General features: G+C 47.5%; 1 protein-coding gene across 2 annotated transcripts in view; it reads left to right on the top strand.

Annotated features, from left to right (window-relative positions):
* The window catches only part of ERICH5 (glutamate rich 5), a 93,962-nt gene that overhangs the window by 55,567 nt on the left and 12,784 nt on the right, over nucleotides 1-25,611 (top strand). The window contains exon 2 of one of the 2 annotated variants that reach the window (XM_075316254.1): nucleotides 22,580-22,816. In XM_075316254.1, coding sequence (XP_075172369.1) covers nucleotides 22,580-22,816 — 237 coding nt within the window. Of the gene's footprint in view, nucleotides 1-22,528; nucleotides 22,817-25,611 lie in introns of both variants that reach the window. The other variant, XM_075316253.1, reaches the window with a different exon arrangement.

Raw genomic sequence — 25,611 nt, 5'->3', positions numbered from 1 at the left:
CAGTGGGGGGCATAGACATTACTGGGGCCAGTGGGGGACATAGACATTACTGGGGTCAGTGGGGGAGAAACACATTACTGGAGTCAGTAGGGGGCATACACATTACTGGGGCCTGTGGAACATACATACTGGCCCTGGTGGCCTATGAAGCATACATACTGGCCCTGGTGGCCAGTGGAGCACACATACTTGCCCTGGTGGCTAGTGGAGCACACATACATGCCCTGGTGGCCAGTGGGGCATACATACTGAAAGTGGTGGCCTGTGGCGCATACATACTGGCCCTGGTGGCCAGTGGAGCATACATACTGGCCCTGGTGGCCAGTGGGGCATATATACTGACCGTGGTGGACAGTGAGACATACATACTGACAGTGGTGGCCAGTGGGGCATACATACTGACAGTGGTGGCCAGTGGGGCATACATACTGACAGTGGTGGCTAGTGTGGCATACATACTGGCTATGGTGGCCTATGGTGCATACATACTGACAGTCGTGGCTTGTTGGGCATACATACTGGCCCTGGTGGCCAGTGGGGCATACATACTGGCCCTGGTGGCCAGTGGGGCATACATACTGACAGTGGTGGCCAGTGGGGCATACATATTGACAGTGGTGGCCAGTGGGGCATGCATACTGACAGTGGTGGCCAGTGGGGCATGCATACTGACAGTGGCGGCCAGTGTGGGATGCATACTGACAGTGGTGGCTAGTGGGGCATGCATACTGACAGTGGTGGCCAGTGGGGCATGCATACTGACAGTGGCAGCCAGTGTGGGATGCATACTGACAGTGGTGGCTAGTGGGGCATGCATACTGACAGTGGTGGCCAGTGGGGCATGCATACTGACAGTGGCAGCCAGTGTGGGATGCATACTGACAGTAGTGGCTAGTGGAGCATGCATACTGACAGTGGTGGCCAGTGGAGCATGCATACTGGCCCTAGGGGTGCTGAGGGCACAGGCTAGTAGCACTGCAGCAGCAAAGCCTGAGGGCTCCTCTGGCTGCTTTCTCTGAGTCCCCTGTGTGTCTGCTTCTTCTATTGCAGGCACAGGGGGACATGAGAAGACACAAGTGCTGCTCCCCTGCTCTCTCCTCCTGCACTCACACTGCTCTCTCCCTGCTGCTACTGGTGCACTTACCTCAGTTGCAGAACTGACGTTTCTGAAGCAGCCGCTGTGGAGATGAGTCGGTCACATGTAAGGATACTGGGTAGAAGGGGCAGGCAGAGGGGGCGTGGCCAGCATCGGGAGAGCAGCAGGAGGGGACAAGGAAGGCATCCGAGGAGTGTGTGTGTCCAGCATTGAGAGGGGGCGTGGACGACAGCAAAATGGGCGTGGCTAGCAGCATAGATGCCATAGAAGGCATCCAGAGAGAGAGGGGGCATGACTGGCAGCAAGAGGGGGCGTGACCGGCAGAGTGGGGCACGTGGAGCTGCTTATCACTGCACTGCGGGATACATAGCTCCCGGCAGTGAGAGTGGGGCTGAGGCATAGATCAGGCCACGCCTCCAACTCTCAGCAAGACGGGCGGGGCCGGTCACAGACAGTAGGCGGGCGGATCCGGCCCGCGGGCCACCCCTTGCCCAGGTCTGATCTAGAGGCTTAAATGTTTGTCCATTCTTCTTTTCAAAATAACTCTAGCTCACTGTGATGGGTGGAGTCGTCTGTGAGGAGCAATTTTTCTGAAAGATCTCAATAGGATTAAGGTCTGGACTGTGGCCATTCAACTGGAGCCATCCATCTTCTCATCAACTCTAACCAGCTTCCTTTTCCCTGCTTGAGAAAAGCCTCCCCACAACATGATGCTGCCTCCACCATGTTTTGATGGTGGAGATTGTATGTTCTGTGAGATGTGCAGTGTTAGTTTTCTGCCACACATAGCGTTTTGCATTTAGCCCATAAAGTTCTACTTTGATCTCATCTGGCCAGAACACCTTCTTCCATATGCTAGGTGTGTCCCCTACATGGCTTTTTATAAACTGCAAATGGGACTTCTTCCAAAAATGTCTTTCTTGTTGCCACTCTTCCAAAGTGGCCAGATTTGTGGAGTTTACGACTAACAGTTCTGTAGGCCAAAAACACACTTCCGAATAAAAAACGGTCCGTTTTTCGGGTCCGTGTTCCGTTTTTTATGGGCGTTTCTCCGGTACGTATGACATCCGTGTGATGGTGTATGCTATCCGTGTGTGGGTGTGGAATGTCCGTGTGCGCGTGTGGAATGCCCATGTGTGTGTACGTGGACTGTCCGTGTGAAATGTCCGTGTGTGTGATGTAAAATGTCGGTGATACATAGCCGCTGACAGCAGACAGAGTCGCGCGATGAGAATGAACTCGGGTGAACTTGACCCGACTTCATTGTCATACCGCGGCTCTGTCTGTGTCGCGTACTGATTAGCGGTCACCCGTGAAGGACTCACCGGTGACCGCTAATACCCTGAGTGACTGAAGTGAGCAGCGCGATTAGCGCTGCCGTCACTCAGGTTACCTGCAGCTAGCTTGAGTCCACCCCCCGTGACCTCAACTCACCTGTGACTTCATCGCTGTCACTCGGGTGACTTGCTGTCACAGTTGGAGGATCCAGCGGTGGCCGCGAGTAACCTGAGTGACATCATCGCTGATCGCGTGGCTCACCTCAGTTGCTGCGTGGAGCTGTCAGGAGCGGCGGTGTTCTCCTGCAGCTCCTGTCACCTTCATGTAGCAGAGCTGGAAGCGACGCTGGACCTCCGTGGATTACGCCGGACATTGATGGGTTTTTGGGGGCTTAAAAAAGTGGTGAACGAGGGTATTTGTTATTGTTTATTATTTCAAATAAAGGATTTTTTCGTTGTGTGTGTTTATTAACTTTAACTTGTAGGTTAATCATTGGGGGTGTCTCATAGACGCCTGCAATGATTAATCTAGGACTTATTGGCAGCTATGGGCTGCTGCCAATAACTCCTTATTACCCCGATTGCCAACGCACCAGTGCAATTCGGGAACAGCTGGGTAGAGTCCCAGAACTGTTGCATCTATTGTATGCGGCAATTCTGGGCGGCTGCTGGCTGATATTGTTAGGCTGACGGACTCCCCATAACGTGGGGCTCCCCATCCTGAGAATACCAGCCTTCAGCCGTATGGCTTTATCATGGCTGGTATCAAAATTGGGGGGGACCGCACGCCGTTTTTTTAAAATTATTTAATTATTTATTTTACTGCACAGTATAGACCCGCCCACCGGCTGCTGTCATTGGGTGCAGTGAGACAGCTGCCACTCAACGTGGGGGCGTGTGTAACTGCAACCAATCATAGGCGCCTGTGGGCGGGGTAAGCAGGGAATACGAGATTGATTAATGAGCGGCTGGCATTTTCAAATGAATTGAAGCTGCGTATTTTTGGCACAGCTGTTCCTCGCCGCGCTGATGATCGGGGATTGGTAAGTATGAGCCGGGGGAAGATACAGACCAAGCGCCAATATAAGTATGACTGAGAACATCATAAAAAAGGGAAGTATACTGACTTTAATTAAAAAAAAATAAAATAAGACATCGCTCGTTTAAAAACGCGCACGAACGAAACGTGCTGAACATGGACATGCTCTGTGTGCCGTCCGTGCAGGCACGGACCCATAGACTTTAGCGGGTCCGTGCCTGCGTGCTGACCGCCAAAAACAGACATGTCGTCCGTGCAGGAAAACGCACACACGTACTTATCACACGGACACACGTTCCGTGTGATTTTACGCGTATGTGCCATCACCCATAGAGTAACATTAGTCAACGTGTCTCCATGTCTCCGGTACGTGCAAAAACGTACCAAACACGAACCGGAGGCACGGATGTGTGTTGCGGGCCATAAACAGATTCTCCCACCTCAGCTGTGGATCACTGCAGGTCCTTCAGAGTGACCATGGGCCTCTTGTCTGCTTCTCTAGTTATTGGTCTCCTTGCTTGGAATTGCAGTTTAGGTGGACGGTCATGTCTTGGTAGGTTTGCAGTTGTGACATACTTCTTTAATTTTTGGATTATGCATTGAACAGTGCTCCCTTAAATGTTCAGAGCTTGGTCAATTTTTTTATAACCTAACCCTGATTTACTCCTTTACAACTTTATCCCTTACCTGTCTGCTGTGTTCCTTGTTTTTTATTATGCTGTTTGATGGGTTTGTTGTGAAACAATGTGTAATGATATGAATACTTTTTCAAGGCACTACACAATAAGGCTAGTTTCACACTTGCGTTGGACGGAATCCGTACCATTGCGTTGTGTGACGCATGCAACGGATGCGTTGCATATAGTGGCACAACAGATGCTACGGATCGTACAAAATAACGAAATCCGTTATAGGGTTTTTTTCCTTGACTTTACACATCTGAGCATGCGCAGTTGTGTAAAGACGGATGCGTTAACGGAATCCGTCAAAATGACGGATTCTAACGGAATCCGCCACCATAGGAGTCCATTATAAAAACAACGGACACAGACGGAATCATGCAGGTTGTGTTTTTTTGATACTCCGCCAAGTGCAGAAAAACGCTACATGCAGCGTTCCCTCCGCCCAACGGTCACTGACGGTCAGCGTCAAAACAACTGATGCGCCGCGGGGCGGATGCAATGCAAGACCATCCGTTGCTATCCGAAGCTAATAGAAGTCTATGAGGAATATAACGGTTTCCTGCAATGGTTATCGTAATTCCTCAAGGCTGCGGATAGCAACGGAAGCCATCCAACGCAAGTGTGAAAGTACCCTTAGAAAGTTGCATACTGGTTTTTAGTAGATATATTAGATATAGTAGAATACAGGGATTCATAATATACATTATAAGAATTACAAAGTGACTAAGATCACCATATAGTACATTATTGAAAAAGATCTGCCTTAGTCAAGAATTTATAAATTATTAATAAAGGCTGAAATGCACACAGTTTTTGAGAAAATACAAAAAGTATTTATTATTATGCGTGACACATAAAGGATAGAGATGAGCGAACCGGTCCCGGTTCGGCTCGAGGCGGTTCGCCGAACGGGGGGTCTGGCTCGAGTTCGGCTCGTCGAACGTTCGACGAACCGAACTCGAGCCCATAGGAAACAATGGCAGGCAATCACAAACACAGTAAAACACCTAGAAAACACCCTCAAAGGTGTCCAAAAGGTGACAAACAACTCACAACACAACACAAACACATGGGAAAGTGACAAGGACATGTACTCATGCGAAAACAAAACAGCTGGACAAGGAAAAAGAGGAGGACACACAGATATAGGCATGGCACGCCCTTCTAAAGTCATGTAAAACACCGCAAGGTGACTCCAAGCGGAGTCTCCCTTTTTTCCAAAAATTGGGCCCCACACACCCACCCCTTCAGTGGCAGCAGTTGTGCCCCAGTTGTACACTTCACAGCTAGATTTGCATCAAGCACATTCAAAAATACGCCATTCTTATCCGTCCCCAGGATGACACCGGGGTAGGTAGCAAAGTCTTTGCTGACCCATGACTTGTTCATCTTGGCTTCTTTTAAAAACAATGTAAGCAAGGGTTACTCCAAGCGGAGTCTCCCTTTTTTCCAAAAATTGGGCCACACAGACACCCACCCCATCAGTGGCAGCACTTGGGCCCTAGTTGCAAACAGGATGTTTTGATTTGCATCAAGCACATTCAAAAATACGCTATTCTTAGCCGTCCCCAGGATGACACCGGGGTAGGTAGCAAAGTCTTTCCTGATCCCAGCTCTGTTCATCTTGGCTTCTTTTAAAAACACAGCAAGCAAGGGTTACTCCAAGCGGAGTCTCCCTTTTTTCCAAAAATTGGGCCACACAGACACCCACCACATCAGTGGCAGCACTTGGGCCCTAGTTGCAAACAGGATGTTTTGATTTGCATCAAGCACATTCAAAAATACGCTATTCTTAGCCGTCCCCAGGATGACACCGGGGTAGGTAGCAAAGTCTTTGCTGACCCATGACTTGTTCATCTTGGCTTCTTTTAAAAACAATGTAAGCAAGGGTTACTCCAAGCGGAGTCTCCCTTTTTTCCAAAAATTGGGCCACACAGACACCCACCCCATCAGTGGCAGCACTTGGGCCCTAGTTGCAAACAGGATGTTTTGATTTGCATCAAGCACATTCAAAAATACGCTATTCTTAGCCGTCCCCAGGATGACACCGGGGTAGGTAGCAAAGTCTTTCCTGATCCCAGCTCTGTTCATCTTGGCTTCTTTTAAAAACACAGCAAGCAAGGGTTACTCCAAGCGGAGTCTCCCTTTTTTCCAAAAATTGGGCCACACAGACACCCACCACATCAGTGGCAGCACTTGGGCCCTAGTTGCAAACAGGATGTTTTGATTTGCATCAAGCACATTCAAAAATACGCTATTCTTAGCCGTCCCCAGGATGACACCGGGGTAGGTAGCAAAGTCTTTGCTGACCCATGACTTGTTCATCTTGGCTTCTTTTAAAAACAATGTAAGCAAGGGTTACTCCAAGCGGAGTCTCCCTTTTTTCCAAAAATTGGGCCACACAGACACCCACCCCATCAGTGGCAGCACTTGGGCCCTAGTTGCAAACAGGATGTTTTGATTTGCATCAAGCACATTCAAAAATACGCTATTCTTAGCCGTCCCCAGGATGACACCGGGGTAGGTAGCAAAGTCTTTCCTGATCCCAGCTCTGTTCATCTTGGCTTCTTTTAAAAACACAGCAAGCAAGGGTTACTCCAAGCGGAGTCTCCCTTTTTTCCAAAAATTGGGCCACACAGACACCCACCCCATCAGTGGCAGCACTTGGGCCCTAGTTGCAAACAGGATGTTTTGATTTGCATCAAGCACATTCAAAAATACGCTATTCTTAGCCGTCCCCAGGATGACACTGGGGTAGGTAGCAAAGTCTTTGCTGACCCATGACTTGTTCATCTTGGCTTCTTTTAAAAACAATGTAAGCAAGGGTTACTCCAAGCGGAGTCTCCCCTTTTTTCCAAAAATTGGGCCCCACACACACCCACCCATTCAGTGGCAGCAGTTGTGCCCCAGTTGTACACTTCACAGCTAGATTTGCATCAAGCACATTCAAAAATACGCCATTCTTATCCGTCCCCAGGATGACACCGGGGTAGGTAGCAAAGTCTTTCCTGATCCCAGCTCTGTTCATCTTGGCTTCTTTTAAAAACACAGCAAGCAAGGGTTACTCCAAGCGGAGTCTCCCTTTTTTCCAAAAATTGGGCCACACAGACACCCACCACATCAGTGGCAGCACTTGGGCCCTAGTTGCAAACAGGATGTTTTGATTTGCATCAAGCACATTCAAAAATACGCCATTCTTAGCCGTCCCCAGGATGACACCGGGGTAGGTAGCAAAGTCTTTCCTGATCCCAGCTCTGTTCATCTTGGCTTCTTTTAAAAACACAGCAAGCAAGGGTTACTCCAAGCGGAGTCTCCCTTTTTTCCAAAAATTGGGCCCCACACACACCCACCCCTTCAGTGGCAGCAGTTGTGCCCCAGTTGTACACTTCACAGCTAGATTTGCATCAAGCACATTCAAAAATACGCTATTCTTAACCGTCCCCAGGATGACACCGGGGTAGGTAGCAAAGTCTTTCCTGATCCCAGCTCTGTTCATCTTGGCTTCTTTTAAAAACACAGCAAGCAAGGGTTACTCCAAGCGGAGTCTCCCTTTTTTCCAAAAATTGGGCCACACAGACACCCACCACATCAGTGGCAGCACTTGGGCCCTAGTTGCAAACAGGATGTTTTGATTTGCATCAAGCACATTCAAAAATACGCTATTCTTAGCCGTCCCCAGGATGACACCGGGGTAGGTAGCAAAGTCTTTCCTGATCCCAGCTCTGTTCATCTTGGCTTCTTTTAAAAACACAGCAAGCAAGGGTTACTCCAAGCGGAGTCTCCCTTTTTTCCAAAAATTGGGCCCCACACACACCCACCCCTTCAGTGGCAGCAGTTGTGCCCCAGTTGTACACTTCACAGCTAGATTTGCATCAAGCACATTCAAAAATACGCTATTCTTAACCGTCCCCAGGATGACACCGGGGTAGGTAGCAAAGTCTTTCCTGATCCCAGCTCTGTTTATCTTGGCTTCTTTTAAAAACACAGCAAGCAAGGGTTACTCCAAGCGGAGTCTCCCTTTTTTCCAAAAATTGGGCCACACAGACACCCACCACATCAGTGGCAGCACTTGGGCCCTAGTTGCAAACAGGATGTTTTGATTTGCATCAAGCACATTCAAAAATACGCTATTCTTAGCCGTCCCCAGGATGACACCGGGGTAGGTAGCAAAGTCTTTCCTGATCCCAGCTCTGTTCATCTTGGCTTCTTTTAAAAACACAGCAAGCAAGGGTTACTCCAAGCGGAGTCTCCCTTTTTTCCAAAAATTGGGCCACACAGACACCCACCCCATCAGTGGCAGCACTTGGGCCCTAGTTGCAAACAGGATGTTTTGATTTGCATCAAGCACATTCCAAATCCACAAGCATTTACTCTCCCCAGGATGACACAGGGGTAGTAAATTCCTTCTGGATCCATGACTTGTTCATTTTGATGAACGTCAGTCTGTCCACATTGTCACTGGACAGACGCGTGCGCTTATCTGTCAGCACACACCCAGCAGCACTGAATACACGTTCAGAGACAACGCTGGCAGCTGGACACGACAAAATCTCCAAGGCGTAAGTTGCGAGCTCTGGCCATTTTTGTAGGTTTGAAGCCCAAAAGGAGCAAGGCTCCAGTTGCACAGTCATGGCATCGATGTTCATTTGGAGATACTCCTGTATCATCCTCTCCAGCCGTTGACTATGTGTCAGACTTGTTGTCTCTGGTGGCCTTGCAAAAGAGGGTCTAAAAAAATTATGAAAAGATTCCATAAAATTGCTGTTACCGGCACCAGAAAAGGTCCTACTGGTACGGGTAGACTGTTGAAGATGACGAGACCGTCCCATGTTTGTCAAGTTACAACTGGGAGATTCACTCCCTGCACCTGCACGGTTGTTTGGTGGAAAAGCCGAGCTAAGATCTAGTAACAGCTTCTGCTGATACTCCTGCATACGTGCGTCCCTTTCTATGGCTGGAATTATGTCACAAAATTTGGACTTGTACCGGGGATCTAATAGTGTGGCAATCCAGTAGTCATCATCACTTCTAATTTTGACAATACGACTGTCATGTTGGAGGTAGTGCAACAAAAAGGCACTCATGTGTCTTGCGCAGCCATGCGGACCAAGTCCATGCTGTGTTTGTGGCATAGAGGTGCTACCCGTTCTTTCTTCCTCTGACATCTGACCCCAACCTCTTTCAACTGAAATTTGACCAAGGTCTCCCTCATCCGCTGAGTCTTCCATGTCCATGGACAGTTCGTCCTCCATTTCTTCATGTTCTCCTGCACCTTGCTCAACATTTCGCCTGCTACTATGCGCCCTTGTCGATCCCTGTCCCCCATGGTCCCATGCCTGCTGCGTTGGTGATGATGAACGTCTGGACCTTCGTGATGTTGTTGTCCCTTGCGCATATGAATCCTCCTGTAGTTCCTCCCCTTCATGTTGTCCCACCCCCTGACTCCGAATAGTGTTTAGCGTGTGCTCCAGCATGTAAATGACTGGAATCGTCATGCTGATAATGGCATTGTCAGAGCTAAACATATTCGTCGCCATGTCGAAACTGTGCAGAAGGGTGCATAGGTCCTTGATCTGAGACCACTCCATCAGGGTGATCTGCCCCACCTCTGCATCTCGTTGGCCCAGGCTATACGTCATGACGTATTGCACCAGGGCTCTGCGGTGCTGCCACAGTCGCTGTAACATGTGGAGAGTTGAATTCCAGCGTGTCGCCACATCGCATTTCAGGCGATGAACCGGCAGGCCGAAAGACTTCTGGAGCGATGCAAGTCGCTCTGCTGCGGCGCTTGAACGGCGGAAGTGAGCTGACAGTTTTCGTGCCCTGTTCAGAAGGCCATCTAGGCCGGGATAGTGTGTTAAAAATTGCTGCACGACAAGGTTCAACACGTGAGCCATACAAGGTACGTGTGTCACCTTGCCCAGGCGAAGTGCCGCACCCAGGTTTGCAGCATTGTCGCACACGGCCTTACCAGGCTGCAGTTTGAGTGGAGACAACCATTTATTAAACTCGGACCGCAAAGCTGACCACAACTCCTCAGCTGTGTGACTCTTATTACCAAGACATGTCAAGCTAAAGACCGCCTGATGCCGTTGCGCTCTGCTGCCAGCATAGTAATGAGGGGTGCGTGATTCCTTCTGCGCAGTGAGAACGCTGGTGGCCTGACCAGGCAGGCTTGGGGCGGAGGTGGAGGACCCAGATGAGGTGGAGGATGCAGAAGCAGTGGCGGAACTTGGACAGACAGAGGATTGACACACAAGTCGTGGGGACGGCAAGACTTGTGCAGCAGACCCTTCACCATCTATCACCATAGTTACCCAGTGCCCAGTCAGCGACATGTAACGTCCCTGTCCATGCTTACTGGTCCAAGTATCGGTGGTGAAATGCACCCGTTCACACACAGAGTTTCTCAAGGAAGCGGTGATGTTGTGTGCGACATGCTGGTGTAGCGCGGGCACACCTTTCTTAGAGAAGTTGTGGCGACTAGGCATCTGGTACTGGGGCACAGCGACAGACATAAGGTCTCTAAAATCCTGTGTGTCCACTAGGCGGAAAGGCAGCATTTCGGTAGCCAACAGCTTACAGAGGGATAGAGTCAACCTCTTAGCTTTGTCATGGGTCGGAGGAAGTGGCCTTTTATTTGACCACATCTGAGGGACAGAGATCTGGCTGCTGTGTGTAGACGGTGTTGAGTAGGGTGTCCCTTGAAAAATGCAGGTTTGTGAGGAAAGTGCAGGCGGAGACATGATGTTGCCTTCATCCAACGTTGGTGCTATCGATGTCTGAGAGAGCTGTACACACTCACTTGTTTCCCCTTCCAAACCAACTGACGACCTTACAAGCAAACTGCCTGTTGCGGTTACAGTGGTGGAAGTTTTGCGTGGAAAAACAGGTGTGGCAGCTGTCCCCACAGTCCTAGAAGATGAAGAGCGCGCGGATGCAGTGGAAGGGGCGGGCGGTGGATGGTTCGCTCCGCTAGGCCGCATTGCAGCACGGTGAGCTTCCCACCGGGACTTATGATATTTATTCATGTGACGATTCATGGAAGAAGTTGTCAAACTGCTGAGCTTTTGACCTCTACTAAGAGAATCATGACAAATGTTACATATCACATGAGTTGGGCGATCTTTTTCGATGTGAAAAAAGGACCAGGCTAGGCAAGGCTTAGAGGCCATGCGACCTGTTGATCCACCCCGAATAATGCTCATAGGCAGAGTGGTGGCTGAGGATGCAGTTGTAGACGTGCTACCAGTGCTCCGACTCTGTCCAGGAAGGCGCAAGGTAACTTCGTCGTCGGTTGCATCCTCCTCCACCGCCTCTGTTGACCTCCTCGAGTGCCTGACTGGGGGTTGACAGTAGGTGGGATCTAGAACGTCATCATCAATTGTTGTGTTTGCACTCCCCTCCCCCTCAGACCGAGCCTCTTCTTGCCCTGACGGAATATTTAAGTTGTCATCCCAATCGGGTATCTGCGTCTCATCTTCATCAGTATGTTCCTCATTGTCTATAACCACAGGTGTTACAGTTTGTGACAAAGGGTCAACATTATGCTCAGAAACTTGGTCCTCACGGCCTGAATCTGAGTCACAAAGGTTCTGGGCATCACTGCAGACCATTTCCTGTTCTGTACTCACTGTAGCTTGGGAGCAGACCTCTGATTCCCAGGCTATAGTGTGACTGAACAGCTCTGCAGACTCAGCCATCTCAGTTCCACCATACTGTGCAGGGCTGATGGAGACTTCAGAGCTGGGAGAAAGCAAGTTTGATTGGGATGACAACTCAGAGGACTGGTGTTTTTTGGATGCGGTACTTGAAGTGGCAGAGAGGGCACTTGTTGGACCACTTGAGATCCATTCAAGCATTTTCCTTTTTTGCCCATCATCTACCTTTGTTCCTGTTGTTCGTGTCCGTAACAAAGGGAGCACATCGGATTGTCCACGGTAAGTAGTAGACATCTTACTTTTGCTGGTAGATGGTCTATCTTCAGCAGATGATAATGGAGCTTTGCCACCTTCCCCACGGACAAAACCTTTTTTGCCTTTTCCACCACGCCTCTTCCCCTTTCCACCAGCATCTGTCATTTTGCCACTCATGTTGATTGCGACAAGATTGTGGACTGAAAATGTGGTAGTAAAAATTGAGAGGTGGTGAAGATTGCAGTGGTGGTCTAGCTTTATTAACAGCAGAATAATAAAGAATAAATATCCCTGACAATGCAACTTAGTTATAATTAGTTGGAGTGTGCAACGCAGGCAGACGTGCTGCAAATGTCTTTGCACTAGTGGGACTATAGCAAAGTCCAATAGCCACGTATAGGATGCCACTAGGTACACTGAGTGTTTGCTAGTATAATGGCTTGGTTAGAATGAGTTGTAGTGTGCAACGCAGGCAGACGCGCTCTGCAAATGTCTTTGCACTAGTGGGACTATAGCAAAGTCCAATAGCCACGTATAGGATGCCACTAGGTACACTGAGTGTTTGCTAGTATAATGGCTTGGTTAGAATGAGTTGTAGTGTGCAACGCAGGCAGACGCGCTCTGCAAATGTCTTTGCACTAGTGGGACTATAGCAAAGTCCAATAGCCACGTATAGGATGCCACTAGGTACACTGAGTGTTTGCTAGTATAATGGCTTGGTTAGAATGAGTTGTAGTGTGCAACGCAGGCAGACGCGCTCTGCAAATGTCTTTGCACTAGTGGGACTATAGCAAAGTCCAATAGCCACGTATAGGATGCCACTAGGTACACTGAGTGTTTGCTAGTATAATGGCTTGGTTAGAATGAGTTGTAGTGTGCAACGCAGGCAGACGCGCTCTGCAAATGTCTTTGCACTAGTGGGACTATAGCAAAGTCCAATAGCCACGTATAGGATGCCACTAGGTACACTGAGTGTTTGCTAGTATAATGGCTTGGTTAGAATGAGTTGTAGTGTGCAACGCAGGCAGACGCGCTCTGCAAATGTCTTTGCACTAGTGTGACTATAGCAAAGTCCAATAGCCACGTATAGGATGCCACTAGGTACACTGAGTGTTTGCTAGTATAATGGCTTGGTTAGAATGAGTTGTAGTGTGCAACGCAGGCAGACGCGCTCTGCAAATGTCTTTGCACTAGTGGGACTATAGCAAAGTCCAATAGCCACGTATAGGATGCCACTAGGTACACTGAGTGTTTGCTAGTATAATGGCTTGGTTAGAATGAGTTGTAGTGTGCAACGCAGGCAGACGCGCTCTGCAAATGTCTTTGCACTAGTGGGACTATAGCAAAGTCCAATAGCCACGTATAGGATGCCACTAGGTACACTGAGTGTTTGCTAGTATAATGGCTTGGTTAGAATGAGTTGTAGTGTGCAACGCAGGCAGACGCGCTCTGCAAATGTCTTTGCACTAGTGTGACTATAGCAAAGTCCAATAGCCACGTATAGGATGCCACTAGGTACACTGAGTGTTTGCTAGTATAATGGCTTGGTTAGAATGAGTTGTAGTGTGCAACGCAGGCAGACGCGCTCTGCAAATGTCTTTGCACTAGTGTGACTATAGCAAAGTCCAATAGCCACGTATAGGATGCCACTAGGTACACTGAGTGTTTGCTAGTATAATGGCTTGGTTAGAATGAGTTGTAGTGTGCAACGCAGGCAGACGCGCTCTGCAAATGTCTTTGCACTAGTGGGACTATAGCAAAGTCCAATAGCCACGTATAGGATGCCACTAGGTACACTGAGTGTTTGCTAGTATAATGGCTTGGTTAGAATGAGTTGTAGTGTGCAACGCAGGCAGACGCGCTCTGCAAATGTCTTTGCACTAGTGTGACTATAGCAAAGTCCAATAGCCACGTATAGGATGCCACTAGGTACACTGAGTGTTTGCTAGTATAATGGCTTGGTTAGAATGAGTTGTAGTGTGCAACGCAGGCAGACGCGCTCTGCAAATGTCTTTGCACTAGTGGGACTATAGCAAAGTCCAATAGCCACGTATAGGATGCCACTAGGTACACTGAGTGTTTGCTAGTATAATGGCTTGGTTAGAATGAGTTGTAGTGTGCAACGCAGGCAGACGCGCTCTGCAAATGTCTTTGCACTAGTGGGACTATAGCAAAGTCCAATAGCCACGTATAGGATGCCACTAGGTACACTGAGTGTTTGCTAGTATAATGGCTTGGTTAGAATGAGTTGTAGTGTGCAACGCAGGCAGACGCGCTCTGCAAATGTCTTTGCACTAGTGGGACTATAGCAAAGTCCAATAGCCACGTATAGGATGCCACTAGGTACACTGAGTGTTTGCTAGTATAATGGCTTGGTTAGAATGAGTTGTAGTGTGCAACGCAGGCAGACGCGCTCTGCAAATGTCTTTGCACTAGTGTGACTATAGCAAAGTCCAATAGCCACGTATAGGATGCCACTAGGTACACTGAGTGTTTGCTAGTATAATGGCTTGGTTAGAATGAGTTGTAGTGTGCAACGCAGGCAGACGCGCTCTGCAAATGTCTTTGCACTAGTGGGACTATAGCAAAGTCCAATAGCCACGTATAGGATGCCACTAGGTACACTGAGTGTTTGCTAGTATAATGGCTTGGTTAGAATGAGTTGTAGTGTGCAACGCAGGCAGACGCGCTCTGCAAATGTCTTTGCACTAGTGGGACTATAGCAAAGTCCAATAGCCACGTATAGGATGCCACTAGGTACACTGAGTGTTTGCTAGTATAATGGCTTGGTTAGAATGAGTTGTAGTGTGCAACGCAGGCAGACGCGCTCTGCAAATGTCTTTGCACTAGTGTGACTATAGCAAAGTCCAATAGCCACGTATAGGATGCCACTAGGTACACTGAGTGTTTGCTAGTATAATGGCTTGGTTAGAATGAGTTGTAGTGTGCAACGCAGGCAGACGCGCTCTGCAAATGTCTTTGCACTAGTGTGACTATAGCAAAGTCCAATAGCCACGTATAGGATGCCACTAGGTACACTGAGTGTTTGCTAGTATAATGGCTTGGTTAGAATGAGTTGTAGTGTGCAACGCAGGCAGACGCGCTCTGCAAATGTCTTTGCACTAGTGGGACTATAGCAAAGTCCAATAGCCACGTATAGGATGCCACTAGGTACACTGAGTGTTTGCTAGTATAATGGCTTGGTTAGAATGAGTTGTAGTGTGCAACGCAGGCAGACGCGCTCTGCAAATGTCTTTGCACTAGTGGGACTATAGCAAAGTCCAATAGCCACGTATAGGATGCCACTAGGTACACTGAGTGTTTGCTAGTATAATGGCTTGGTTAGAATGAGTTGTAGTGTGCAACGCAGGCAGACGCGCTCTGCAAATGTCTTTGCACTAGTGGGACTATAGCAAAGTCCAATAGCCACGTATAGGATGCCACTAGGTACACTGAGTGTTTGCTAGTATAATGGCTTGGTTAGAATGAGTTGTAGTGTGCAACGCAGGCAGACGCGCTCTGCAAATGTCTTTGCACTAGTGGGACTATAGCAAAGTCCAATAGCCACGTATAGGATGCCACTAGGTACACTGAGTGTTTGCTAGTATAATGGCTTGGTTAGAATGAGTTGTAGTGTGCAACGCAGGCAGACGCGCTCTGCAAATGTCTTTGCACTAGTGGGACTATAGCAAAGTCCAATAGCCACGTATAGGATGCCACTAGGTACACTGAGTGTTTGCTAGTATAATGGCTTGGTTAGAATGAGTTGTAGTGTGCAACGCAGGCAGACGCGCTCTGCAAATGTCTTTGCACTAGTGGGACTATAGCAAAGTCCAATAGCCACGTATAGGATGCCACTAGGTACACTGAGTGTTTGCTAGTATAATGGCTTGGTTAGAATGAGTTGTAGTGTGCAACGCAGGCAGACGCGCTCTGCAAATGTCTTTGCACTAGTGGGACTATAGCAAAGTCCAATAGCCACGTATAGGATGCCACTAGGTACACTGAGTGTTTGCTAGTATAATGGCTTGGTTAGAATGAGTTGTAGTGTGCAACGCAGGCAGACGCGCTCTGCAAATGTCTTTGCACTAGTGTGACTATAGCAAAGTCCAATAGCCACGTATAGGATGCCACTAGGTACACTGAGTGTTTGCTAGTATAATGGCTTGGTTAGAATGAGTTGTAGTGTGCAACGCAGGCAGACGCGCTCTGCAAATGTCTTTGCACTAGTGTGACTATAGCAAAGTCCAATAGCCACGTATAGGATGCCACTAGGTACACTGAGTGTTTGCTAGTATAATGGCTTGGTTAGAATGAGTTGTAGTGTGCAACGCAGGCAGACGCGCTCTGCAAATGTCTTTGCACTAGTGGGACTATAGCAAAGTCCAATAGCCACGTATAGGATGCCACTAGGTACACTGAGTGTTTGCTAGTATAATGGCTTGGTTAGAATGAGTTGTAGTGTGCAACGCAGGCAGACGCGCTCTGCAAATGTCTTTGCACTAGTGTGACTATAGCAAAGTCCAATAGCCACGTATAGGATGCCACTAGGTACACTGAGTGTTTGCTAGTATAATGGCTTGGTTAGAATGAGTTGTAGTGTGCAACGCAGGCAGACGCGCTCTGCAAATGTCTTTGCACTAGTGGGACTATAGCAAAGTCCAATAGCCACGTATAGGATGCCACTAGGTACACTGAGTGTTTGCTAGTATAATGGCTTGGTTAGAATGAGTTGTAGTGTGCAACGCAGGCAGACGCGCTCTGCAAATGTCTTTGCACTAGTGGGACTATAGCAAAGTCCAATAGCCACGTATAGGATGCCACTAGGTACACTGAGTGTTTGCTAGTATAATGGCTTGGTTAGAATGAGTTGTAGTGTGCAACGCAGGCAGACGCGCTCTGCAAATGTCTTTGCACTAGTGGGACTATAGCAAAGTCCAATAGCCACGTATAGGATGCCACTAGGTACACTGAGTGTTTGCTAGTATAATGGCTTGGTTAGAATGAGTTGTAGTGTGCAACGCAGGCAGACGCGCTCTGCAAATGTCTTTGCACTAGTGTGACTATAGCAAAGTCCAATAGCCACGTATAGGATGCCACTAGGTACACTGAGTGTTTGCTAGTATAATGGCTTGGTTAGAATGAGTTGTAGTGTGCAACGCAGGCAGACGCGCTCTGCAAATGTCTTTGCACTAGTGGGACTATAGCAAAGTCCAATAGCCACGTATAGGATGCCACTAGGTACACTGAGTGTTTGCTAGTATAATGGCTTGGTTAGAATGAGTTGTAGTGTGCAACGCAGGCAGACGCGCTCTGCAAATGTCTTTGCACTAGTGGGACTATAGCAAAGTCCAATAGCCACGTATAGGATGCCACTAGGTACACTGAGTGTTTGCTAGTATAATGGCTTGGTTAGAATGAGTTGTAGTGTGCAACGCAGGCAGACGCGCTCTGCAAATGTCTTTGCACTAGTGTGACTATAGCAAAGTCCAATAGCCACGTATAGGATGCCACTAGGTACACTGAGTGTTTGCTAGTATAATGGCTTGGTTAGAATGAGTTGTAGTGTGCAACGCAGGCAGACGCGCTCTGCAAATGTCTTTGCACTAGTGTGACTATAGCAAAGTCCAATAGCCACGTATAGGATGCCACTAGGTACACTGAGTGTTTGCTAGTATAATGGCTTGGTTAGAATGAGTTGTAGTGTGCAACGCAGGCAGACGCGCTCTGCAAATGTCTTTGCACTAGTGGGACTATAGCAAAGTCCAATAGCCACGTATAGGATGCCACTAGGTACACTGAGTGTTTGCTAGTATAATGGCTTGGTTAGAATGAGTTGTAGTGTGCAACGCAGGCAGACGCGCTCTGCAAATGTCTTTGCACTAGTGGGACTATAGCAAAGTCCAATAGCCACGTATAGGATGCCACTAGGTACACTGAGTGTTTGCTAGTATAATGGCTTGGTTAGAATGAGTTGTAGTGTGCAACGCAGGCAGACGCGCTCTGCAAATGTCTTTGCACTAGTGGGACTATAGCAAAGTCCAATAGCCACGTATAGGATGCCACTAGGTACACTGAGTGTTTGCTAGTATAATGGCTTGGTTAGAATGAGTTGTAGTGTGCAACGCAGGCAGACGCGCTCTGCAAATGTCTTTGCACTAGTGGGACTATAGCAAAGTCCAATAGCCACGTATAGGATGCCACTAGGTACACTGAGTGTTTGCTAGTATAATGGCTTGGTTAGAATGAGTTGTAGTGTGCAACGCAGGCAGACGCGCTCTGCAAATGTCTTTGCACTAGTGGGACTATAGCAAAGTCCAATAGCCACGTATAGGATGCCACTAGGTACACTGAGTGTTTGCTAGTATAATGGCTTGGTTAGAATGAGTTGTAGTGTGCAACGCAGGCAGACGCGCTCTGCAAATGTCTTTGCACTAGTGGGACTATAGCAAAGTCCAATAGCCACGTATAGGATGCCACTAGGTACACTGAGTGTTTGCTAGTATAATGGCTTGGTTAGAATGAGTTGTAGTGTGCAACGCAGGCAGACGCGCTCTGCAAATGTCTTTGCACTAGTGGGACTATAGCAAAGTCCAATAGCCACGTATAGGATGCCACTAGGTACACTGAGTGTTTGCTAGTATAATGGCTTGGTTAGAATGAGTTGTAGTGTGCAACGCAGGCAGACGCGCTCTGCAAATGTCTTTGCACTAGTGGGACTATAGCAAAGTCCAATAGCCACGTATAGGATGCCACTAGGTACACTGAGTGTTTGCTAGTATAATGGCTTGGTTAGAATGAGTTGTAGTGTGCAACGCAGGCAGACGCGCTCTGCAAATGTCTTTGCACTAGTGGGACTATAGCAAAGTCCAATAGCCACGTATAGGATGCCACTAGGTACACTGAGTGTTTGCTAGTATAATGGCTTGGTTAGAATGAGTTGTAGTGTGCAACGCAGGCAGACGCGCTCTGCAAATGTCTTTGCACTAGTGTGACTATAGCAAAGTCCAATAGCCACGTATAGGATGCCACTAGGTACACTGAGTGTTTGCTAGTATAATGGCTTGGTTAGAATGAGTTGTAGTGTGCAACGCAGGCAGACGCGCTCTGCAAATGTCTTTGCACTAGTGGGACTATAGCAAAGTCCAATAGCCACGTATAGGATGCCACTAGGTACACTGAGTGTTTGCTAGTATAATGGCTTGGTTAGAATGAGTTGTAGTGTGCAACGCAGGCAGACGCGCTCTGCAAATGTCTTTGCACTAGTGGGACTATAGCAAAGTCCAATAGCCACGTATAGGATGCCACTAGGTACACTGAGTGTTTGCTAGTATAATGGCTTGGTTAGAATGAGTTGTAGTGTGCAACGCAGGCAGACGCGCTCTGCAAATGTCTTTGCACTAGTGGGACTATAGCAAAGTCCAATAGCCACGTATAGGATGCCACTAGGTACACTGAGTGTTTGCTAGTATAATGGCTTGGTTAGAATGAGTTGTAGTGTGCAACGCAGGCAGACGCGCTCTGCAAATGTCTTTGCACTAGTGGGACTATAGCAAAGTCCAATAGCCACGTATAGGATGCCACTAGGTACACTGAGTGTTTGCTAGTATAATGGCTTGGTTAGAATGAGTTGTAGTGTGCAATGCAGGCAGACGCGCTCTGCAAATGTCTTTGCACTAGTGGGACTATAGCAAAGTCCAATAGCCACGTATAGGATGCCACTAGGTACACTGAGTGTTTGCTAGTATAATGGCTTAGTTATCAGTTGGAGTGTGCAGAGGACAAGAGGGTACAGTGGCAGGATTGTGGTGCTCTGGGTAGAGGAATGGAAGACTGCCTTTCTATTCCCTCCTAATGGTGAAATGCAGGTAGGAAATCCCTGACCTGGGCTACACAGACGCTGTTGCTGTTTGCAGGACCTGTCACCTATGGCTCTCTGACCCTGCCGGTTGGAGCCCTTAAAAGGACTGCTATAAAGTGCTCTCCCTAAGCTGTCTAACGCTGTGTATGCAGCGCATACAGCTGTATCGGCTATAGGACTCAGGAAGACGGAGCTGCGACAGTGATGTCTGACACCAAAGACGCAGAAGGCAGATAATGGCGTCCGTGAAGAAAATGTCCGGTTTTATAATGCAGGGACATGTGACATGCAGATCCTATCACACATGCCGTTGCTTCTCTGGCTCAAAGTCCACTTAGCTGTGTGTGTGTCTGGGATTGGCTGACATGCTGGCCCGCCCCACAAGACGCGCGCGCTTAGGGAAGGAAGACAAGAAAAAAAAAAAAAAAAAATGGCGATCGCCATTATAGAAACAGCAGTGATCTGAAGGCGCTGTTCACGCACACTATACACTGAAATGTGATAATAGTTTGATTCACAGAGTGACTTACACTATTACAGCAGAAACCAAGCTATGATTTAGCTGTTTTTTGGCTGCTAGAACCGTTCTCGAACGTTTCTAGAACTACCGAGCTTTTGCAAAAAGCTCGAGTTCTAGTTCGATCTAGAACATGCCCCAAAATCACTCGAGCCGCGAACTGGAGAACCACGAACCACGAACCGCGCTCAACTCTAATAAAGGACATACACAGACAATGATGGTTTAAAATCAACACAGCAGAAAAAAATGGGTGGTGTGACAGAGGATGGAGCTAATAATATATTTGCAAGTTGCAGGTAAATATGAGCTCTATAAGTACAGCTATTGATATTAGCAATGGGGAGATAGAAAAATCACAGAGTAAAAAACCTTATAACCATGGCAATTCATCAATATATGCCCAATAATGGTAGTAGATCGGCACTGAACATTATTGAAAGAGTAATCAAGTCATATGATAAAGACTGCCACATAAGAATCAGTGTCAATTAATGTAGATCATTGCAGCCAAGCAAAGTGCAAAAACCCGCTTAGATATACAGTAGATTTTAGCCAGAGCCGCTGCAGACAATAAAGAAGGGTTAAAGACAAAATAGTCCAACTAACTACAGCAGCAATGACAATAAATGTTATTAAAGGGAACCTGTCAGCAGAAATGTCCCCTAAAACCTAACAGATTCCCCCTCTGCAGCTCCTGGGCTGCATTCTATAAAGGTCCCTGTTATGATTGTGCCCACTTTCTGACCGAAAAAAAGTGTTTATAAAGTTGTACCTTTTTGGCTTCTGATTCTGTAAATCCGTCACGGGGGCGGGCTGCCTGATGGCCGTTATTCTGCCCCCTGGTCCTGTATGCCGCCCCCATCGCTGATTTCAATACTTCTGGACGCCGCCCACTGCTCCAGCCATCCCCGCGCATGCCCAGTGCCCATCTCTCGGGGATGAGCACTGTGCCCAGCGTCACGTGCACGCAGGGTTAAGATTATGGGCGGTGCTGTGATGTTTATTCCTAAGCAACCGCCCATAATCGCGGGACCGCGCTTTCGGTGTAGTCACTGCTCCGCGCTCCTCCCATCTATTTCCTGCCTCGGGGCAAGATGGGAAGGAGGCGAAGCGCGCAGAAAGAAGCAGGCCGAGGGGGGAAAGCGCGGTCCCGCGATTATGGGCGGTTGCTTAGGAATAAACATCACAGCACCGCCCATAATCTTAACCCTGCGTGCACGTCACCAGCGGTGACGCTGGGCACAGTGCTCATCCCCGAGAGATGGGCACTGGGCATGCGCGGGGATGGCTGGAGCAGTGGGCGGCGTCCAGAAGTATTGAAATCAGCGATGGGGGCGGCATACAGGACCAGGGGGCAGAATAACGGCCATCAGGCAGCCCGCCCCCGTGACGGATTTACAGAATCAGAAGCCAAAAAGGTACAACTTTATAAACACTTTTTTTCGGTCAGAAAGTGGGCACAATCATAACAGGGACCTTTATAGAATGCAGCCCAGGAGCTGCAGAGGGGGAATCTGTTAGGTTTTAGGGGACATTTCTGCTGACAGGTTCCCTTTAAGCAGGTCCTTAGGGCATACATAGGCTGCAATGTAATCAAAGGCAGTACATAAAAATCAGCAATCACCACTGGTAACGGTTATATACCCAAATGTAAAAGAGCTCAATTGGGAAAATACCCACCGAGCTAGCAGCCCCACCAGAGCACACCGCCCACACCTGACGCGCGTTTCGCAACGGCTTCGTCGGAGGTGTTTAGTAGAGTTCAGAACTCCTTAAACCACAATGTTCAACAAGCTTACTTTAGTATATGTTCCCATAGAGCAAATTACTCTATCTGCAGCAATAAATACCTCTGCAGAGTTTGCTGTGGAAATAGCATAGATTTGCCAGACATTTTACCCTTTGAATATCAAAACCGTTTTGATCTCTGCAACACAAGTTCACTCATAGCATAATAATGGAAAGCAAATAAATTATATCCCATTATTTCATGTCTTACAATTATGGGAAATTCAGTAGATAATGGAATGATGAGATGTATAAGGGGCATCAGTAGATTATCCAGCTGATTTGGATCATTGTAATTATTGGTTCCATTGATAAACCATATAAATGTACAAATGTATTTACTTTCAGCATCATCAGAAGTCAGCGACCAAATCATAGACGATATTGAAACTATTCCAGATCAGACAAAACTGGTTCCATTGACTGATAATGAACCATCAACAAATGAATTTCCACCAGAAGACGACCAAACCGAAGCTGTGGCAGCCGTAGAGTTAGATGAAGAAGGAAGCACGGAGCCTGCGGCAGAAGACTGCGAATCCAGCTGTCCACCAGCAGAGGAGGAACCTGTGCACATTGAGGAGTCTACAGACCTGATCATGAGTCAGGACAGCTCCGTGGTTGAAAATCATGAAGGTAAGTGACATCTTGATTGCCGATATTGAGTGCCCTATATATGAGCAACCACTTATATACACAGCTACCACTTCTGAAATGATTATTAACGAAATTACCTACTTGGAAGTGTTGTGAATGTCATCCGAGTGGGTGATGGTTTGGAGCTCCCTCTGGTGGTCAGGACTGGGGGTGAAGCTGACTGTGCCTCAACAGGTGTGGGAGTTAATTGGGAGTTTGGGAAGCCCAATTGCAGATCAGCCCGGGTTATATAGAAGAGCAGTGTCTGCTGGCCGGGGCCGGTTATAGATTTTGTTCCTCTGTCTCTGAATTGACTTGGAGTTGTCCTTCCATTTATCCTGTGCCTGTCCCATTCCAGATAAGGAGGAACAACGAGTAAATATTCAAATATACGAAATTTTATTGATGGAAGTTGCACACGCAAGAGACAGCAAAAATTTGTTAAAAACAACTACCAATAAGGCCCCATTCACATTGCGTTTTACCTTCCGCTCACAGGTCCCGTCGGAGCATCTGGTGGACTACGTTCGGGTGTCCGTCTGCAGAAACGTATATGTGCAAAAAATGGCACAAAACAGAGCACACGCTAACGCAGTGCGCTCCATAGCAGTGAATGGCCCTGTCGGACGCATGCATCCGGAACACGCTTTGCAGACTGGGGGAGGGGCGGTTCGGACGGATGCTCCGACGGGACCTGTGGACGTAGAGAAAAACGCAATGTGAAAGGAGCCTAAGTCATGGGGGGCACATAGCATTGAGAAGCATGTAAAGGTTCAAATCAGTCACTACTAGCCGTGGGAGAGGTGAAAGCCAAGGACATACTGTCTCTGGTAGCCGTGAGAGAGGTGGAACTAAGAATTAATGAAGACGGCACAAGACTAGGACAAAAAAAAGTATAGTGACCTGGTTAAACAAGGCCACTGTGTGGTGGAAATGTTTAATTCCTTTCTGCCTACTCAGAATCAGGTAGTCATGTGAAAAATGTAATAGAAGAATTCTTTCAAAAAGTCATCATCTGAGAGGACAGAACCACAAAGGCAATTAAACCATGATCACTAACATATGTGATAAATGATAAGTATCTCAGAAAAGGTCATAAAATACATTATTGTCATGAAAAAAGCCCAGGTACAGGGATGTAGCTCAGCCGGAATACCCAGGTCAGTTTATGGCAGCGTAGGAAAAAATGACAATAAAGTTCAAGTGCATCAAACTAGACCAGGGTCCCGAAGGACTCATACATATAAAAACTGGCATCATATAAAGTATTACAATCAAGATGTTAACAAAGACAAATTCTGATAGCCAATAAATACAAAGTGCACATACCCAGAAGGAGCAGGATCGCCTACCAATGCGCGTTTCGTGAGGGTGCTATTGCTTTTTCAAGGAGGGAAATCCTACTGGTAGTGTATGCCCGGCAGGTATAAATAGCCCCATAGTGAATTAATATTACCATCAGGTGCGGAGGCCCAGGGAAAGGAAAGGGTGTGTCATGACTCATAAGAACGCCCATACATGATTTTAATAGGGTGTCTATTAAAGTAGGTGGGGCCAAGCGTCAGTGGTTAATGGTGCAAGATCGCTCAAAGGGTAAATCATAAAGGATCCACAAGATGACAAGATGTATACATATATCTAGGTATACACGTATTATAATGTTGCATTAGTATGCTAAAACGATATGGAGAGTGAAAAATGTAAGGAGTAACGTAATACAGGAAGAGCCCAACAGTCCTGGCGTCCTGCCCTCTGACCAGGCGGGGAAGGAACACGTGGCGTCAGGGACGCGTAACCCTGGCAACAACGTGATCCAACCCGGAACGGACCAAACAAGGCAGGAGACGTCACAGACGGGGGAGTTCCCGGAAGTCCCGCCCACGGCTGTACTAGCACGGCAAGAGATGGGCATCTCCATGACAGCCGACGGACCAATCAGAAAGGTTAGAACAAAATAGGGGTGTGACGAATGAGGGACTCACAAGGGGCCCAGCCCACTACCATTCAGAGAATAGAAACATGCAGCGCCGATAGCGCATCCACATAATAGCCGTTCCATTGTTACCAAGGGGCATATAAAGATCTAAAAATATATTTACATATACACGTGAAACGCGCGTTGGTAGGCGATCCTGCTCCTTCTGGGTATGTGCACTTTGTATTTATTGGCTATCAGAATTTGTCTTTGTTAACATCTTGATTGTAATACTTTATATGATGCCAGTTTTTATATGTATGAGTCCTTCGGGACCCTGGTCTAGTTTGATGCACTTGAACTTTATTGTCATTTTTTCCTACGCTGCCATAAACTGACCTGGGTATTCCCGCTGAGCTACATCCCTGCACCTGGGCTTTTTTCATGACAATCATGTATCTTATGACCTTTTCTGAGATATTTATCACATATGTTAGTGATCATGGTTTAATTGCCTTTGTGGTTCTGTCCTCTCAGATGACGACTTTTTGAAAGAATTCTATTACATTTTTCACATGACTACCTGATTCTGAGTAGGCAGAAAGGAATTAAACATTTCCACCATACAGTGGCCTTGTTTAACCATGTCACTATACTTTTTTGTCCTACTCTTGTGCCGTCTTCATTAATTCTTGGTTCCACCTCTCCCACGGCTAGTAGTGACTGATTTGAACCTTTACATGCTTCTCAATACTATGTACCCCCCATGACTTATTGGTAGTTGTTTTTAACCAATTTTTGCTGTCTCTTGCATGTGCAACTTCCATCAATAAAATTTCGTATATTTGCATATTTACTCGTTGTTCCTCCTGTTTTTGAA

This window comes from Anomaloglossus baeobatrachus, chromosome 6 (assembly GCF_048569485.1).
Source record: "Anomaloglossus baeobatrachus isolate aAnoBae1 chromosome 6, aAnoBae1.hap1, whole genome shotgun sequence".
Taxonomy (NCBI): Eukaryota; Metazoa; Chordata; class Amphibia; order Anura; family Aromobatidae; genus Anomaloglossus; species Anomaloglossus baeobatrachus.
The sequence above is the reverse complement of the archived record's forward strand: the minus strand, read 5'-3'. Positions and strand labels throughout refer to the sequence as shown.